This window comes from Bos indicus x Bos taurus, chromosome 2 (genome assembly GCF_003369695.1).
Source record: "Bos indicus x Bos taurus breed Angus x Brahman F1 hybrid chromosome 2, Bos_hybrid_MaternalHap_v2.0, whole genome shotgun sequence".
Lineage (NCBI taxonomy): Eukaryota > Metazoa > Chordata > Mammalia > Artiodactyla > Bovidae > Bos > Bos indicus x Bos taurus.
The window spans coordinates 70,842,698-70,862,146 of record NC_040077.1 but is presented as its reverse complement, the minus strand read 5'-3'; the positions used below and the strand labels follow the sequence as shown (position 1 = coordinate 70,862,146).

The following is a 19,449-nucleotide window of genomic DNA, read 5'->3' as shown; positions in this document are numbered from 1 at the left end:
GGGCCTTGGAAGGACTCATCTCTGGTTTTTTCCAGGTGTCAGAGGGCAGGGGCACGGGGTTGAGAGGCAAATAGAGTCCCAACCAGAAAGAAGCCAGGGTCAGAGATTTCTCCAGTCCTCAACCCCACCTTGGCACAGGGGCCAAATGACAGTCTAGGCAGCTGGGTGAGGTTGCGGAGTTCCACTTCTGTCCATCAGAAGAAGAGAAGCTGAGAGCCTGAGGTGTTCTGGGGGCTCAAAGAGCCCCAGGTGGAAGCTAGGGACCTGTAACACTCTTGGGGGATCAGAGAACAGAGGAGGTGCAAATTCCCAACCCAGAAGTATTATAAATATAAAAGGGTTCAATCCCTGGGTCAGGAGGATCCCCTGGAGAAGGGCATGACAACCCACTCCAGTATTCTTGCCTGGAAAATCCCATGGACAGAGGAGCCAGGCAGGCTACAGTCTGTGGGGTTGCAACAGAGTCAGACAAGACTGAAGCAACTTAGCACGCACGCACACACACACCACACACACACACACTCACAACCACCCACAAAACAGCAAGCTATGGATGTACATGCATGAGCTCATGTAGTTCCCCTCCACTGCCAGGAAGCAGAGCCAGAGACAGAAATGAATGAACAGGGGTTCATTTTGGGGAGGTGAGGCCAGGAGACACCAGAAGGGCTGCAGGAGGCAGGATGAGGGTGGGAGAAGCAAGCAACAGGCATCTTGGAGTTGCCCCCATCAAAGGAGTGCTTACATACGACTCCCACCAACCACTGGATAGGCTGCTTCAGTGAGTCTAGAGGCAGAGTTCATCCTGCCTCCTGGGCAAAGAATCAGAGTGCAGATTTCTGGCCCCTGGTCAGCTCATTCTGCACCTTGGGCTCAGAAATGCATGTGTTGGTGGTTTAGAGGGTGGCTTGTGTGTGCTGAGACGGCGTGGGCTCAGGGTGTCTGCTCCAGTGCTGTCAGTCCCAGTGTCCAGATGATGAAACTGAGTCTCACAGGGTCTCTTCCAGCTGGTGATAGCTGTGCTGGCATCTGACTCTTTTCCAGGCCCCAGTCTTACTTGTCAAATGGGGATCACAATACCTACAATCACAGTCTTGATGACAAGGCTCCACATCTTCCAGGGGGCTTATAAGGACAGACTGTGATGGTGATTACAAACTTGCTTCTGAATGTCCAAACCCTGGTGGAAGGCAGCAAAATGATGTGAAGGCTGGGTTCAAATACCACTTGGGCTACTTAACTGCAGTGTGATCTTGAGGAAATAGCTTAACTCCTGAGCTTTATGTTCCCCAGCTGTAAAATGGGGCTGATAGTATATTTCAGGAGGAATTGTTACAAGGATTACATGAGAAAATAGGTGACATGACTGGTGTCCCCAAAGGGCTGTGTACATACGTTTTACCCTCCTTACCTGCTCCCCTTTGCACGTTTAAACTCTGTTACGATTTTGCAGAAAGGTGTGGAGTTTAAACCCTCTAATTACCCTCTGGGTGGTAATGTTCCTGGGGTGGAGGTCTCATTACTGGGAATAGACCTGTGCTTGATGTGGCTCATGCTTTCCTGCCCAGTTCCCCTGTGGTCCCAGGAGCCCTTCTGTTATTGGTGAGCTGGGTTTCTTCCTGCCCGAGGCCACTTTATGAGTCATACAAACAAGGATCCAGAGGGATTCTTTAGAACAAAGGTTTTCACTACCTTTAAAGGACCTGACTCTCCAGTTTCCATGTTAATGAGGGCCCGGATTGACCCAGGATTTGGCAAAAGCTGGTTCCCACTTCCAGCACTGTCTACAGTCTCTCTCATGCTCCTCATTCCCACTTTATTTTTTACCAGGCTGCAGGGTTCAAGAGCCCTGCTCCTTAATGCCCCCATGCCTTTGCTTGTGGTTTTCTGAGGCCCAGATTAGATATCCCCTTTTCTCCCATAAATCTTCCTTGTCATCCCCAGATAGAAGCACCTCTTACTGCTGCTGAAGCTTAACCTACACAAACTTGGGCAAGAAAGGATATATAACCACCCTCTGCCACCAGGGGGCAGCCATGCAGAAAGAGTCCCAGGCCTGTGCACCTTCCCATGTTAAGCAGGAAGTGACCCTTGCATAGAACACGGGACCATGGAGACAGCAGTCAGAATGTCGGTAGGCACTGTCCTCAGGTAGAGAGGCAGGGGCTGTGGCCCACCAGCATCTGCTGCAGTTCACAGAGAATCAGGAAGAGACTCAGGGTTTCCTGCTTCCCTTCCTTGAAGAGGGCCTGAAGCAGAAATGGGCCCAGTGAGGAGCTAGTCCAGGATTCTCAGCAGTGATGCTTAAAACACGCTTAGCTTCTTCATAAAGTCCCTAGCTGAGGGACTGAGGAGAAGGTCTGCCTGGCAGTTAAGAGTCAAGATTCTGGTCTTGAGTGGGCTAAACCAACCCAGAAGACTCCTCCCTAATCTCCATCCTAAAAAGGCGCTTCTCTCTCTGCGTGAAGATTTGCACCTGCTGTGTACTTCTGAGGGGCTCTTGTCCCTGAGTTATCTGTCCCCCTCCAGGGGGCCCTCCAGCGATGACTTACTCCCCTTGATGTCCCAGGTGAGGCCTGCACCAACTTTGTATCCTATAAATACTGCATTGAGCTCTTCAGACCTCACTGCCTTTTCTGTGGGAACATGGAGGGGCCCAGATGTCCCACACAGAGAGGTGAGGGGCAGCGCCTGGGTCAGGCTCTGAAGGAGAGATGTAGCTGGCTCATGGAGCACTGGTGCACATTTACCGGCTCCCTCCAATTGTAACCCTCTGGCACCTCCCTGTGCTCTCCTTGTGTGGTGTGTGGTCAGTCTTCTGTAACAACTTGGCTTGGCTGTACTCCCCAGTTATTCCATCAAACACTAATCTAGGTGTTGCTGTGAAGACTTTTTTGTTAGTTTGTTCTTGTTTTTTCTTTTTGAAGATGTGATTAATGTCTATAATCAGTCGATTTTAAATAGAGGAGATCATCTCTGGGTGAGCTTCATTCAATCAGTTGAAAGACCTTAAGAACAGAGCCAAAGCGTCTCTGAGGAGAAGTCCCACCTGTGGATAGATGGCAACCTCAGCTTGTGCTAGAGGGTTCCAGCCTGCCCTTCCAGATTGCCTGCCTTGAAGATTTCAGATTTAAAACTTATATAACTGCCCACAGTTATATAAGCAAGTTCCTTGCAACAATTTCCTTAATTTATATCTCTTGTTGGTTCTGTTTCTCTTGTGGAATTCTACATGGTACAGGTGGGCTGGGTAAGTTCCCTGTGCCCAGAGAAGGGGAGATGAATCAGGGTGATAGAATCATTTTGGTACCAGGACACTCACAGTATAGCTGTCAGTGTGCTAAGACTTTGATCATATTTATCCCTCTAAGCATCATATGTCATTGTTTTCATTGTTTAGTTGCTCAGTTGTGTCCAATTCTTTGTGGCCCTATGGACTGCAGCACACCAGGCTTCCCTGTCCTTCACCATATCCTGGAGCTTGTTCTTACTCATGTCCATTGAGTCAGTGATGCCATCCAACCATCTCATACTCTGTTGTCCCCTTCTCCTGCTTTCAATCTTTCCCAGCATCAGGGTCTTTTTTCTAGTGAGTCAGCTCTTTGCATCAGGTGGCCAAAGTATTGGAGCTTCAGCTTCAGCATCAGTACTTTTAATGAATATTCAGGATTGATTTTGTTTAGGATTGGTTTGATCTCCTTGCAGTCCAAGGGACTCTCAAGAGTCTTCTCCAACACCACAGTTCAAAAGCATCAATTCTTCGGCTCTCAGCCTTCTTTATGGTCCAACTCTCACATCCATACATGACTACTGGAAAAACCATAGCTTTGACTATATGGACCTTTGTTGGTAAAGTAATGTCTCTGCTTTTTAATATGCTATCTAGATTTGTCATAGCTTTTCTTCCAAGGAGCAAGCGTCTTTTAATTTTATGGCAGCAGTCACCATTTGCAGTGATTTTGGAGCCCAAGAAAATAAAGTCTGTCCCTGTTTCTATTGTTTCCTCATCTATTTACTATGAAGTGATGGGACTGGATGCCATGACCTTCCTTTTTTGAATGTTGAGTTTTAAGCCAGCTTTTTCACTCTCCTCTTTCACTTTCATCAAGAGGCTCTTTAGTTCCTCTTCACTTTCTGCCATAATGAAGGCCAGGATCAGAAACTCCTGACTCCAGAGCACAAGTTCCTGACATTTTTGTACCAACAAACCCTGTTGCAGCCTGATGAGGTCATGAACGTCTCCTCAGAAATATTCTTTTGTATGCATAAAATAAAATGCACAAGGTTACAAAGGAAGTCATTAAAATAATTATCAAAATATTTTACAGCACAAATTTATGACGTGGTATTACATGTGCTTTCCTATAAATGCATTCCATTAACTAGACTAAGGAGGGTCTACACATCAGGTGACTGCATCATACATCTGTGATCGCTGTCCTATGCTGTGAGAATACATGTGACTCTTCTTGGTGACAAGTGTGGCTAACACTACTTGTGATTCCTAGCTTGCTTTCCTCATGGAAAGAAATGCTACATTTCAATTAAAATGATGATAAAGATGTGTTTTTCCTCCATCCAACTTCAGAGCTCCCCAAATGCTCCCTGATTGGAGGGCAGACTTCACCACCCCACTAGATGCCTGCTCTGCAGAGATGATGGTGGAACCGGTTCATGGACACTAAGGTAGATCTATTACACAGGGAAGGCACAGGCACACAGCAGGGCCTTCCTTCTCTCCCCTCCAGGACTCAGACGGAAAAGCGGTGCCAGGGGTCCCAGGGTAGGACACAGTCAGAGGGAATGGCTTCTGTGCCAGACTCAGTCCCTACAACCTCTGAGTGCTGGCGCACCCTCGCTCTGGCACTGGTAGCCCCCAGGCCCAGGCCTACTCACATTCCCACACATCTGTGGAGTCATGGTGACACCCAGCCCTGAAGCTCCCTTACCATTCCTCGTGGAGACAGAGGCTGTGGCCACCTGTGTTTCCTGCAGACACTTCTCATTTTTGTATCAACATGGGCTGCACTTGGCCAGCTGGCTCACCCTTTTGTATGTAGAGTAGCTTTGCCAACATGTGGCTGAAAAGGCCAAAGCGGAGCGTCTCTAGGTGGAGAACCAAAAGGAGGAGTAAGGGCGAGAGGCAGGCTACCCACCTTCTCTCCCTTGTCTGGAGAGGGGAGGCTGATGGACAACAACTGAGAGAGGCCCTCACCCCATACCTACACCCCGACCCCTGCCCCAGACCACCAGGCCAGCCCTGAGGAAAATCAATCTCCTAATGGATACATGTGCATGTCTGGCTGAGTCCCTTTGCTGTTCACCTGAAACTATCACAACATTATTAATTGTCTACATTCCAATAAAAAATAAAACATTAAGCTCCCAGCATGACAGCCATTTTCAGCCCAAGCCTTATTCCCACCTCTACCCCTTTCCCTCTTCAGGTCACTTCTCTCACTGTGAGAAGGCAGGAGAGAGGGACCTGAAATGCTCGAGTGTTCAAGAAGTGCCAGGCACTTTGAATACACAATCTCGTTTGCTCTCTCCAGCACTCTGTGAGGGGTTAAGACACCAATTTGATAGGTGAGGTAGCCCAGGTTCAGAGGGGTGTTGCCCAGCAGTAAGAGGCTAGGATCTGAACTCAGCTCTGGCACAAAGATCCATTCTCTTTCCACTTCACAGGCTGCCTTTCCCTGGTCAGCCTTTACTGATCCCTGGTACCCAGCTCCCAGACTGCACAGGCATCTCAGAAAGCCTCTACCAAAGTAATTCAGGCTAAAGTGTTAGGGACTCAGTAGATTACCCTCCCCTAGGGTATATGCATTTTAAGAGGACTTCAGGGAGGTGTGGCTGTGCTCAATTCTCAGAGAAAGACTCATTGTAGCATAAGGGCTAAGTAGGATTTGGGGGTTAAGGGGATGAAGAAAGGTGTGTAAAGTCTGGAGGGTTGGAGTGGGGTGAAGCTAAGAGCTTAGAGATAGGTGTGTACACATGGGGGTGTGTGAGGGAATGGGAAGGGTTGACATTTACCTCTAATCCCCAAACCCTAAGAGGTAACTGAGTATTGCTAATTTTTTAAGATAAGGAACGGGTTTAGGGAAGGGAAGTGACTTGCTCAAGATCACACAGCTGATAAGTGGAGGAGGCATGAGACAGTCATGCTTTTCACGTCATTGTGCTAGTAAGCAGTGGAAGACATCACGTGCCATCCTTTCCAGGCAACATGCAAGCATTCATGATTAATTAATTAAGCCATGATGAGCACCATGGTGTCCCAGACATTGTGCTATGTGCTGGGGCTGGAGAGATAAATGGAATGTAGTTCTTGTCCTTGAAGAGTCATAGTCATTGTGGGAGAAAGACACATAATCATTGCAATTTACTGTGGCAAATTCTCTGATCCAAGGCAACTCCAGCCCACAATATTCCTTTAAGATTTTATAGAGTGAGTAGTTTTCTGAATAGATTCACAGAAGGCTTATCTGAGGAAGAAACTCTTAAATTGTTTCAAAGGCTCATTGTAACTTTGAGCTAGGACATTCCAGCTAGAGAAAATGAAACAGCTTTCTCAAAAGACTGTGTGCCACTTCTGTGGGAACCTTCCATAGACAATGCCTTTACCTAGCATTTCCCAGATAAGTTTCACGAATATCAGTGCCCTGATAGTAATCAGGGGAGGCAACAGTTTTCTAAGGCTTACTACATGCCAAGCACTCTTCTAAGGACTCTCCATATATTAGCTCATTTAACTTTCTCAACAATCTTTTGAGGTAGGTATTAGTATATTCATTTCATAGCTGGGAGACAGTGGCAAAGAGAGGTTAAGGAACTTGCTCAAGACAACACAGCTATTCAATGGCAGAGCCAAGATTGGAACCCAAGCAAGAATGTTCTAGAAGCTATGCTCCAGTGAGTGCATCAAGCTGGTCAAGGGATAATAGCATAATGAATATTGGCCTAGTAAAAGTTCTGAAAAGTTCATCAGCTCAACAAACATACACATGCAAATTTTTCCACTCAGAGTTTTCCAAACTAATTTTACATAGGAATATTCTTTTTTTCTTTCAAGAATGAGCTCACAGAAAACCCTTTGAGAATTACCGTCTTATCCCCAAGAGTGACTCTTTGTCACTTGGGGATCACACTTTGAGGCTGGACTCTTTGGCTGGGGGATGGGAATGGGATGGGTGTTTCCAGTTCCTGATGATTCTCAATCAGTCCCACCAGATGACCATCTTCTTGCAGCTCTGTAGCCCTCCCTGACTGAACTTACCGGCATTGTGTGCTCCGTCCACACACTTTACAGTGCAAGAAATGTGCAAACTATTTGAGTTTGGAAGAAGCCTTTTTGGTTTGTCACAGCTGCATTTTTAATCTTGTGCTTGATTTCTCTCTCTCAGAGAGAAATTTCTTTCTCTCAGAGAGAAAGTGACTGTTGGAGAGGGTTAGTGATTTCTTCATTTACAGCTATGGCTCCTGGTGTGTGTATGATCATGGTACACAGTGAATAGCCAAGAAAAAGGAAGAAGGGAACCAGAGAGAAAAAAAAACACAATTCCTTTTAGCTATCCAAGCCCTCTGCTTGTCAGAGGGGAAGTCTCCTATGCAGGGGTGAGGCCTGGTGAGAGAGGGCATGTGTGGAGCATCTGATATTTCCACACAGAGCTATGGCTTCACATCAAAGTCTGGGAACATGAATAAATTCTTGGATTTCTGAAACATGATCCCTTCCTGCCAAAGGAAGTCTGGCAGCCACAGCCATTAGCACCATGGATAGCGGCAGGCCTGCCAGGTGCACCCTGGGAAGGGGCTGGACTTCTCTTGCTCAAGAAGCACACAGGTGCTGGTAGGACTGAGTCTTAATAGGATCACAGGACATTTTTGCACTGTGAGATGGGGTCTTTGCTGGACTTACTATCATCCACACACACCCCTCCCGCCCTCCCACACTCATATCAAATCAGTGAACACAGGGTCCAGAAGATGGTGATAAGGGAAGTCACTGCAAGATGGTAGTGGAAGATACATCCACGTGCTCAGGAGTTCACAGAGATGGCTAAGGTCCCAGGAACACTGTGGCAGTGTATTTTTTGTTGCCTTGCCTTGCCTTGTCTGTGGTTTCAAGGCCAAGAAATACCTTCAGTGCCTAGCCCGGGGTAGCTGTCCCATTAGTGTTGGTGCAGTAGGAGGAGGGCCCTGCTCTATGGCCAAGTTCTACATGTGCATAAACAAAGAACTGAGTCTCCCTCTAGAAGAAATCCTTATGATCTCAGATGAATTTTTGAATCAAAAGCCTGCTTCCATTGGCAACCCATAGGCACGTTTTCAGGACATGGAAACTTGCTTTATTAATAGCAAACTTGCAAAGAAAACAAAAACAAGAAGCTACACTTACTTCTCTGGTGGCCTCTGGGGCTGTTGGTGGCTTGCTGTGCTGCCCAGAGAAAAACCACCTAGCATTGGGTTTCCTGTTTCATTCTGCTCCATCCCACAAATGCGTATTGAGTGGTCAGTCCCTGGATCAGTCCTGTGGGGATGAGGAGACCAAATGGAAGTGTCTTTGCCTGAGGAACATACAGCCTCCCAGAGGGGAAACACACTCAGAGAAGCAGGATACCACAAAGGCCATCTGAGAGTGTCACATGTATTGCCTCAGTCCCAGGCTTGGATGAGGTGAAGTCCATGTTGGTGGATGCTATCAGGAAGACAAGAGAAGAGGTTGGAAAAGTAATCCACCAAAATTGTAAGCTTACTCAGTCAGCAAGGACAGGATGTCTCTGCTTTCAGCTGTATCCCCTATATCTTGCACATAGTAGGCACTCAATGAATACTTGCTTGCATTGATGAGTAATTGGAGTGCCTGCTAGAGGATTGAGAGATGCAGGGTGGTGTGACCCAAATAGCTGGCACACTGTGGCTTAGTGGGGGAGTCTCAGGTTAAATCACTATTCCCTGGGGTTTCGGAAAGAGCTGTCTTTGGCAGTTGGGGCTGTTTCATGGGACTTGAGTCCTGGAGAAAACATATGAGGGATAGCTACAGACCCATAGCTCTGTGAAGATGCAGCCAGGGCCAGCTCATCAAAGCAGAGATAATCTGGGCTCCTCGCCTAGGAGAGTCAGGTGTGCACTTTCAAGGGCTGGCTGACCCTCTTGACTCAAATGTGTTGCTGCTGCTTCTGGGCTAATGGGCCCAGCGGGCACTTCCTCATCTGCCTTTAAGTAGGGTTGTCTGAATATCTTCAGGGCCTGAGGCTGGAGTGCTCTTCCTCCTCCCCCTTCAGCGTCTCAGGAGCTGAAATGGAAGCAGAGTCCTCAGGTCATGGTGGCCTTGATTCTCAGAAGAGCGGGAGCCTGTGTACTCAGCCTTAGCCACTCTCTGGTCCACAGCTATGGGGCATCTGTTCCTGTCTGAAAGGACTGGGAGAGGCTATGGGACCCATACCCCACAGAACACTTAGCCTAGTGCCCCGCACAGAGTAGAAACTGTTATTGCCATTATCTTTTTTTCAAAGCCATCACTCAATAAACACGGTTGAAGACTGGGAGGCTGGGGGCTGGATATACAAAGAGAGGCACAGGTAATGCCTACAATAATATCTCTAGAAAGTTCATAAAGAAAATAGAGCCAGAGGGCAGAGTAATCAACATTTGAAGGGAGGTGGTGGTGCGGCGACTTGCTGGGAAAGGTAACGTGTACAGCTTATTGTCTACACCAGCCTTGCACAGTCCCCTCTGCTCTGTATAGACAAGCCTCTTCACTCCTTAGAAGACTTGACCTCCATTATCCACCTAGATACCTGATCAGTTCAAATATTAGCGGTCCTTTAAGGTTATTCTCTGTCTCTTCATCCTGGGACAGACTTCCTCAAGGGCCATGGCCACAATGCCTTGATTTTAGCAACCTCTTCCTGTCTATACCCTTGTCTATACCACCTAAATGATGTATTACGTGGCTACTTGGGTGCTTTCTATTTGTTAGTCCCTCCAACTAAGTCTGTAAGGTCTTTAGTAAGGACCTCATCTTGAATTCTCCATTCCATGCTCCCACTGATCCTACTCTGGCACAGCAGGGCATTCTGCATATAGTAGGTGCTCAATAAAATTCTTACTGAGAGACTCAATGAGCAAATAAGTGAAGGAATAAGGAAAGTAGGAAAGAAGAGAGGGAGAGCAGGAGGGAAGAAGGATGGAAGAAAGGAAAAGGAAGGAAGGGAGGGAGGGTGGGAGGAAAGAAGGAAGATCACTCTGGTTTTTGCAAAGACTAACTGCAACTTAAATGGCTGACAAAGTTGGTGCTCCTTCTTTGCCCTCATTTCTTACTCTTCCTGAAAAGATAGATAAAGACTATCTTTTCAAAATTTTTATTCCTTGAGCACATCATGACTTGAGCTAACGTAAGTAAAATTTTCCAACAATACAAAATAGTGAAAGTATTATAAATGTTTACCGAACATTTACTATGTCCTCACAATAGTCCCTGCTCTTGAGAGGCTTACAGTTTAGTTGGGAGGTAAAAGTAAATGCACATGAATTCTTCAGCCAGTGACCTAGTGGTTGGTACTTCAGATCTAGAGATACATCTGGAATCCCAACATGACCTGGATCAACTACTAGAAAAATTACATACAAAAATGATATCTTGTCAAATATATATTTACCACCACCCTGTGTTTCCTCAGCTATAAAGCAGGGACACACATCTCATAGAACATTACAAGAATTAATATACCTAAAATTCTTGGCAGAGTACCTGAGCGTGGTTAGTGCTCAATAAGTATTGCCCATATTATTACCGCTAAAGATATAAAATCTTTATTGAACATCTGTCATGGATCAGTTATTAAGAACTTCAGGTGTTGGATTATCTCAGCTCTCTCTTGATTGTTGGTTTCTCCCTTCATACTGTGCCTTTTTCACAAGCAAATAAACATGCTCAGGTGTCTCCCATCTTTAGGACTTTGTGTGATGTGACCCCAGCCTACCTCTCTGAATTCAGATCATGATGCCCTTCCCATTGGGGACAGAGGCAAAGTTTGGCCAGTGTATTCAAGATGATGTCTCTAAACAGCTTGTGGTCCAATTGGCTCACAAGTCTAATTTAAGGAAAGCAAAGAAAGCCAACACACAGCCATGCCATGTTTAGATGCAAACTCAAATAACACAAGTAGAAAGAGGTGGAGGGAGTTAAGGAGACCTCGCAGGAGAGCAAGAAAGGAAAGGATCACACCTATATTGTTCTCCTCTGCACACTCAGCATATAACACAGTGCCTGGTATACAATACAATAAATATTTGTGGGACAAATGAATGACACATGCATTAATGAATAAATGGTGTGATTTTCTGCCCTACTGGAGCTCACACCCTGGTTGGGGAGGCTAACAATAAAGAAATATTTGTATGAAACATGATGGCCAGGGTATGTACATTCAAGATAGTTTAAGGGTATACAGGCAAGAATTATCAATTCTGCTTGGGAAGAGGTTAGGGAAGACTTGGGACAAGGGACTTCACTGGGAACTGAAGGATAATTAGGCAGGGCAGATGAGGGGGGACAGTCATGCCGGGTTGAAGACACTGCAGTGCTGATGAATGAAGAGTGGGGTTCCCTGCTGGTGGAGAGTCATTAAAGTAGCAGATAAGACAGTGTGTGATCAAGTGTCAAACTGTATGTGTGACCACTAGGGCTTTGGGATGTGAGAAGGTGGAGTTGGTTAGTTGGCACATAGTAGACTGTCAGTGGATATTGGTGAAAGGAAAGCAGGCTGGATTATTAAAGGCAATTTGGGGCAGATCGAGCCATTACTGAGCCTTGAAATGTAAAACTACAGTCTAAACGGAAGGCATTATGCTAATAAAGGTCATAATTAATATTAATGAGAAGACGGTCACCGATGATGACGTTGGTCCCTCCAGGGGGAGCAAAAGCTGGGAGATGAGAAGGTGTGTTTAGCACTCTAGCAGGCTACTCTGTCTAACTTTGCCACGTAGAAGGGAGGGAGGGAGGGCAGGGGAAGGACCTCATTATGACTCATGTGGCTGGTGGGGAGGAGGCTGCCAGCTCTCCCCCTGCTCTAGCTGCTGCTTTCCCTGCCCTTGGTAGAGGTCTGGCCTTGGGAAATGACCCTCCTCCCTGAAAGTCTATAGTTGCTTCCAGGAATGCTGATCCCCTGGAAAGGTTGCTTTGTCTGAGGTCTGCGAAAGCAAAAGCCTGAGTAGCAAACATTTGCTCTTCCTTTCTTCTTCCCTGCCCAAATCCTGCAGGGGCAAAAGCACTAGAACTGGGAAATGGTGGTCCGCAGGGCTGAGGAACTCAGACTGAATGTATACCTCAAAAATGCTTGTCCAGGTGGAACCAGTGACTGAAAACACTGGACAGTCTTGATCGAGGGCAGGAAGCCAGAGCAGGGCAGTCTCAGGGGAATGTGGAACAGATGGTGTGGTCCTTCTCTGCTTTCCAGAAGGATAGGATGTGTGGATGATCTCAGGGTCTCCCTGCTTTTGAAATAAATCCACTTTTCCCACCGTACATGGGCTTCCTGCCCACATATTTCACTTGAGAGGTAGTCTTAAGTGTGGTGGTGGAGGTCCAAAGTATTATTAGTTAATAATGATTGTGAACGTTTACTGATCCAGCTATTGTTCTAAGGCCTTTGTATTAATTAACTCATTTAATCTCTCAGTGGGGCTCCTCAGTGACTCAGTGGTAAAGTACCTACCTGCAGTGCAGGAGATATGGGTTTGATTCCTGAGTTGGGAAGATTCCCTGGAGAAGAAAATGGCAAACCACTCCAGTACTCTTGCCTGGGAAATCCCATGGACAGAGGAGCCTGATGGGCTACAGTCCATGGGGTTGCAAAAGAGTAGGACATGACTTAGCAGCTAAACAACAACAACAACAGGAAACACAGAGGCTGAACAGGTAATGAGCACTCTGCTAATCACAGGTAACATTTGGACATGGTTGCTTCCAGCATTGACCATGCAGTCCATGGGGTGGCAAAAGTCAGACATGACTTAGCTACTAACAAAAAACAAATCTCAATAACTTGAAAGGGACATCTGTCGTTCCCATTCTACACACATGGGGACTGAGGCTCAGGGAGGTGAAGCAATTTGCCCAAGGTCACACAAGACAAGAAGTTGCGGAGCCAAGACTGGAACCAGGCACTGTAGCTCCTCGAATCACTGTGGCTCCTCAGTTCTAGAGGTGGCCTTAGGGAAGGGAAGAGAGGACTCCTAGGACCCAGCCAACCAGTAAAGAACATGGCTGGGAGCTAATGGCCAGTGCTATATTCACTGCCAGGTTCTTAGAGCCCCTCATCCAGGTGGGAGGAGGAGTCCAGCTCTGTTATATGAGCGGAGGACTGGGCAAGCACTTCACACTTTTAAATCCTCTGTCTTCTCATCTGAACAATGGAGAATGATTGCTGATCTGCAGGACTGTTGGGAGGAGTAAGTGAAGCAGCACATGCAAGTGCCTGATGCATCATAGTAGGTGCTCAGTAAATGAGGCCAGTCTCCCTGTTCTCACCTGGGTCAAGTTTGCTTCAAGCTAGATTCAGTCATCTTTTCCACAAATCTGTAGTGAAGGCCTACCAGGTGCCAGATTTTTTGCTATGCCCTGGGAGAGACACCAATGAAGGAAGAGGCTGGACCCATGTGAAGTGGAGAGGGGGAATGACCCAGAGGTACCAGAAAGAAAAAAAATGAAATTTTAAGTAACCCACGACAACGCAATACCTGATAAATGAATGTTCTCCTCAAAAGCAACAGCCTCAGGAAGGCGAATCCGTTCCAGAGACACGGAGGCTCTGCCAAACACTGACATCAGCCACTGACTTTCCTCCCAGGCATTCCATCCTGGTGAATTCTCCTGTCAGGAAGACTGCCTTTTAGGAAAACGAAGGCTTGGAGCAGGAAACAATCTGCCCAAAGTCATATGCAGGGCAAGAGCAGAACCAGAAAACAGAGCTTTTGATTTCTGAACTGGAGGTCTTCCCAATTCTCTAAATAAGGTGTCACAGCTTTGGCTCAGAATGGCTTTGGACTATTTTTTTTTTTTTTAATAACTCGACCCAGGTCAGTAGGACCAGAAACTGGGAATGTCCAAAGGAATCTGTCTGTGGATCTGCCTGGCAGTGGCGGGATAGGAATGAAGCTGAGTGCACCAAGGTTACCACCAAGGGCTGGGTGCCAGGGATCTGGATTTAAATGAACTTTATACAGAGTACAAGGGCAGGCCATTCTTTGGGTGGAAGAAAAGAGTCGAGAGTAGTCCATTCTTTTTTTCTTTCGGCTATCCGGCAAGCAGCAGGCAGGATCTTAGTTCTCAAATCAGAGATTGAAACCACGCCCCCTGCAGTGGAAGCGCCTAGTCCTAACGGCTGGACTCCCAGGGAGGTCTCTCTAGTAGACTCTTGTACTGGGGGCTTTCAGCTTTTCAGAGTCATTAAAAGAGCTGGTGGGCTGGTTTTCCGGTACCTCTTTGGCAGCTTGGAGTACTCCGGTTAGGTGTGCGAAGACCCTGAAGTGAGATTTATTCCATTCTGAAGACGTAACTCCGAAGAGCTTTCAGAAAGTTCTTCTCTCCTGGGCTTAAGGGACTGAGGTTCTCCTTGACTAAGTCTAGTCCTGCTTGCAGGCAGGGGGTGGATTAGGTGATCCCCGAAGGACCTTGCTGGTATCGGGATTCCGGGCGCCTTCGTGGCCCTGTGGACTTGCCTGTGTGCGCCCGTAAGTGTGTGGCGGGTGGGAGGCGCGTGAGTGTGGCCGCTGGTGGGTGTGCCTGAGAAGCTAGGTCCCGGCTGAGCCCGCGGCGCCCACTTGTGGCTCCCAGGCGCCGCCAGGAGGAACCGCGCCTTTGCCGCCTCTGCCTGGGACGCCGCCCGATAGGAGGAGGACAGAAGGCTGATGACATGAGGGCGCCGTCTCCCAAGTGATGGCAGCGCGCGCTGCTTCCTCGCCGCCTCCGCCGCTCAGCCCCGGACTCCTTACGTCAGGGTAGCTGGGTCCCCCCTCCGCGCGGCAGCCAGCGAGCAGCGGGAGAGCAGAGCAGAGCGCGCCGCGGAGCCCGAGCGCCCTCCCTGCGCGCTGATCCCTGCTGAGTCCAGCCGAGCCGGGCAGGAGGCAGCGCGAGCCCTCGCGGGACTCCGCCTTGCCACCCAGTGCTCCCTGGCCGCAGCCGCCGGGACCCGCTGGGCGCCGGGCTCGTCCTGTGCGCCCCCCGCCATGCGTGCTGGGCTCCGGGGCTCTCCTGAGCAGTCCCAGCGCGGTGGGCACCGGCGCCTGGGCCAGGGTGCCTCTCGCTGAAGTAGTTGCGCGCCCAGAGGAAGGGGTCGCCACGTCGGGGGCGCGACCAGGACCCGCGGAGTCCGCCCCCGAGCGCGGGGAGCGGGGCCGCCTGCGCCGCCCGACCATTACCTCCCCGGGCGGCAAGGAGGAGCTGGTGGCGGTTGCCTCCCGGCTGTGGCAGCGGCGGCGCCGCGCCTGCCTGGCGGCCGTCGGCGTGCTCCTAGCCATGGCGCTGGGGCTGCTTATCGCCGTTCCGTTGCTGCTGCAGGCGGCGCCCCCCGGCGCGGCGCACTACGAGATGATGGGCACCTGCCGCATGATCTGCGACCCCTACACCGCCGCACCCGGTGCGGGGCCCGCGGGAGCCAAGGCTCCGCCGCCGGGACCCAGCACTGCCGCTCTGGAAGTCATGCAGGACCTGAGCATCAACCCTCCGCCCCCTTTCATCCAGGGACCCAAGGGCGACCCGGGGAGACCTGGCAAGCCGGGACCGCGGGGCCCCCCGGGAGAGCCGGGCCCACCTGGACCCCGGGGTCCCCCGGGGGAGAAGGGCGACTCGGGGCGGCCCGGGCTACCTGGCCTGCAGCTGACGGCGGGCGCGGCAGGAGGTGTCGGGGTGGTGGGTGGCGGAACCGGGGGCGGCGGTGACTCTGAGGGCGAAGTGACTGGCGCGTTGAGCGCCGCCTTCAGCGGTCCCAAGATCGCCTTCTATGTGGGTCTTAAGAGCCCCCACGAAGGCTACGAAGTGCTCAAATTCGACGACGTAGTCACCAATCTCGGCAATCACTACGACCCTACTACGGGCAAGTTCAGCTGTCAGGTGCGTGGCATCTACTTCTTCACCTACCACATCCTCATGCGCGGCGGCGACGGCACCAGCATGTGGGCGGACCTCTGCAAGAATGGCCAGGTCAGTGACACCCCCGCTTCCCCTCCACCCTCGCAAGTCCCTGCGGACCCTCGTTCCCACCCAGCGCCCCAAAGCTCCTGAGAACTCCGTCTCTTTCTCCCCGTTGGGAGGGAGCGCACCGCAGCATCGCGTCTCCCAGTGCGTCCTGGTCGCTTTTGCCCGGTAGCTCCGGAGGTTGGGTTCCCTACTACACAAATTGCACTCCCCTGCTATTTGCATTGCCGCCTGAAGCCCCGTGGGGTTCTCGGAAACCTCATTCTTCTTTATCTCCCTGTGCGCCCCATTCTCCCCTGTGCCCTCCCCGTCTCCCTTCTTCTTGGCCCTGGCCCCTGGTTCCCCTCTTCCCTACTGGGTCAGTGTCCCCGAAGCCCTCTGCCTCCCTTCTTCCCAGATCTGGCGACTGTGGAGACTAGGGTGCAGGGAAGGAGTTGGCTAAGTTGGAGAGACAGCGTGGAGCCTGGGTGGGAGCGTGGACCCTGGAGGGGCAGGCGGAAGGCCGGCCAGGGGGCACGCCACGTGGAGGGTCGGGCAAGGGCCCAGGTAGAGGTATTCGAGCCAACCCGCTCTGATGGCTTGCCCCCAGGTCCGGGCCAGCGCCATCGCGCAGGATGCGGACCAGAACTACGACTACGCCAGTAACAGCGTGGTGCTACACCTTGATTCGGGGGACGAGGTGTATGTGAAGCTGGACGGCGGAAAGGCGCACGGAGGCAATAACAACAAGTACAGCACCTTCTCGGGCTTTCTTTTGTACCCGGATTAGAGGAGCAGGGAGCGCGAGGTGGGGTGGCTTCAACCCGCCCTATCCTCGTGGGGGCGCTCTGTCCCCTGGCGAGGACCACTCTCGCTTCGTGACACTTCCTGACATCGTTGGAAAAGACACACCCTCGCTGTCCTTCCTGCCCAGCTTCCGACCTCCGTGTGTCTGTGACTCGCCACGCTCCTGGCTGTGCTCCTGGTTCCTGGCCCCAACCCGGGGCAGTAGAGCGGGATGCCCAAGTGGAGAAATGAGCGTGAACCTGAAACCCCAGCCAGGAAGGCGGCAGCGCAGACTTTGCAGAGCTGATTGGACTGGACAGGCCCCAGCGGGATGCCTGAGTGCTTCCAGTCCCCCTCCTCCTCCGAGAGCCCTGAGACTGAGGGCTCCCAGCTCTGGCCACCGAGGTAGGCCAAAGCGAGCACAAGCTCCCTGGGGTGTCCTTCTTTGTGACCTGAAATACTTGTGCAAATGTCCCTGTCCATTAGCTGAAATCCCACCTTCAGCAGAATCCCAGCAATCAGAAAATCCATCTCTACACCGCACTCCCGCCTCAGACCTACCGCGATGCATTAAATTATGTTTCTAGACTATGGACTCTCCATGTCTCTCTCAGCCTGGTCCCGGGACCGGGCCTCCAGATGTTCACCTTGACATAAAGACTGGAACTGGGCCCTGAATAGCTCCATCTCTACCCCAGTTGCCAGCCACTGCCTTGTCTGTGCTGCCTGGGAGGGTGAAAAGATGTGGGGAGATGGGAGTGTAGCCTCTCACCCTTTAGGTTGTGTCTCTGCCGGGCTGGGCTGCAGCCTTGAATTGACCAGAGGAGGGCGGGAGGAAGAATTAGAGGGTGACAGGAGACGGAGGTTGGATTTTCAGTTTCCTAGCCTTGTGGGAGGAAGTAGAGGCCTGGAGTTTCTGGAGAAGGAAAGGGAAGAGGAGGCATTTATGCAAAATGAGAGGGATGAAGGAGGTATTTGCCATCAGATGATCTCCGAGATCTCCCAAAAGTCAATAGAGAAATCCCTGAGGAAACACCCACTCGGGCATGTAATGAACTCAGCACATCAGCTTACACTAGCTGGGTCCATAATCTCCAAGTCAATTGCCTGGTACACTGAGGCAATTGTGTGGACCATCCAACTCCCTGAATTCACCCAGAGCTGTGTGGTAAATGAGATAGACTCTCCCCTTTGTGGTGGGACACCCCCCTTAGGGGGTCTTCCTGTGTGCGTGGTGGTATGGGGCACCTGCTCTGAACCTGACTGCATTTGTTTGGCCCTTCCCTTTCCTTTCCTTCACTGTTACACACACACACACACACACACACACACAGGTTAAGAAAACACTCCACATGGTGTTTTTGTTTTTTCACTTTTTTTGTTCTGTTTTTAGATTATTGCGTTCCAATGAACAGTACGTTATCTACAAAATAACTAGTTAGCAACCTGTTAGTATTCATGGAGCTCCTTTTGACCAGCTGTTTGCAGAGAAATGTGAATATGTACACAGAGGCAACCCTGGAGTGTGCTACCTATGTCGAACTGGATATGCACACACACACCCCACGTGGATATAATGTGGTTGTTGTCTCTAATCCATGTTACACAGGTGCACACACACACAAATTCATAGACTCGTGTCAGTGTGGTGTGTGACATATTCGTGGCTATATGTCTGCTCCCAAATTGCAATGTGCTCAACTTTAGTTCCTGGAAGATGCTGAAATTTGTGATTCTGATTTAAAAGACAATTATACCCCCTGCCTTGAGTCTTGTCTCTGTCGCTATTCCTCTTTATGCTCTTATTTTATTTGAATAATGTTTTATTGTCATTCACTTGAATATTAGCAATGATTGCATCTGCTTCAAGTCTAGGCATAAACTGCTCAAAGATATCGAGGAGGAAAACAATATCCATATGCAAACCATCACCCTCCCAGTTCCAGCCCACATGAACCGCAGTTCCCCACCCACCCCACCCCAGTGATTGTGGAACCCAAAGCCAGCTGAGCCCAGGAACTGGGGAGGGCAGAGTCGATCCCGTCTACAGTCGCGTATGTATCAATTTCTGATGCCTTGTCGATTGTATCATCCAGAAATGCGATTAAAACCAAATATATGAGACTCAAATGAAGTCTAATTGCTATGGATCTGCAATCCCCAGTGGGCCCCTAATCCTTTTTGACTTATTCCTCCCCTTCCTCCGATGAGATGGAGCTTAGACACAAAGCCCTCGGTTTAAATTTCAAAAATTAAAATTGACATGCAGCGGTGGCTTTCCTGGGAGCAGGAGGAATTTCTAAGGAGGTGCCGGAGCCCAGCTTTATCCTCTGCATTAAGAAGCAATTTGTACTTCTAACAAAACCCCCACCACTTCCCTTTGGTGGAAGGGCAGTTGAAACGCCTTTCCCGGGTCTGGTTGTTCACAATACTTAGACAAATTTGAATCTGAGATTCCTCCATCTGTATTCCCTGGTGCAGCC

At 49.8% G+C, this 19,449-nt stretch overlaps 1 protein-coding gene across 1 annotated transcript; it reads left to right on the top strand.

The window, feature by feature from the left end:
• The first annotated feature begins 14,420 nt into the window (after positions 1-14,420).
• C1QL2 (complement C1q like 2) lies at positions 14,421-19,096 on the top strand. The gene is made up of 2 exons (XM_027562290.1): positions 14,421-16,207; positions 16,791-19,096. The coding sequence occupies exons 1-2, from the start codon at positions 15,524-15,526 to the stop codon at positions 16,968-16,970; spliced, it is 864 nt and encodes a 287-aa protein (XP_027418091.1). The 5' UTR covers positions 14,421-15,523; the 3' UTR covers positions 16,971-19,096.
• The last annotated feature ends 353 nt before the right edge of the window (positions 19,097-19,449 follow it).

Bases quoted from the DNA above. Each gene is read 5' to 3' on its own strand.
- C1QL2 (XM_027562290.1), top strand. From the start codon at position 15,524: ATGGCGCTGGGGCTGCTTATCGCCGTTCCGTTGCTGCTGCAGGCGGCG. The intron at 16,208-16,790 runs GTCAGTGACACC...GCTTGCCCCCAG, and splicing joins ACCTCTGCAAGAATGGCCAG to GTCCGGGCCAGCGCCATCGC.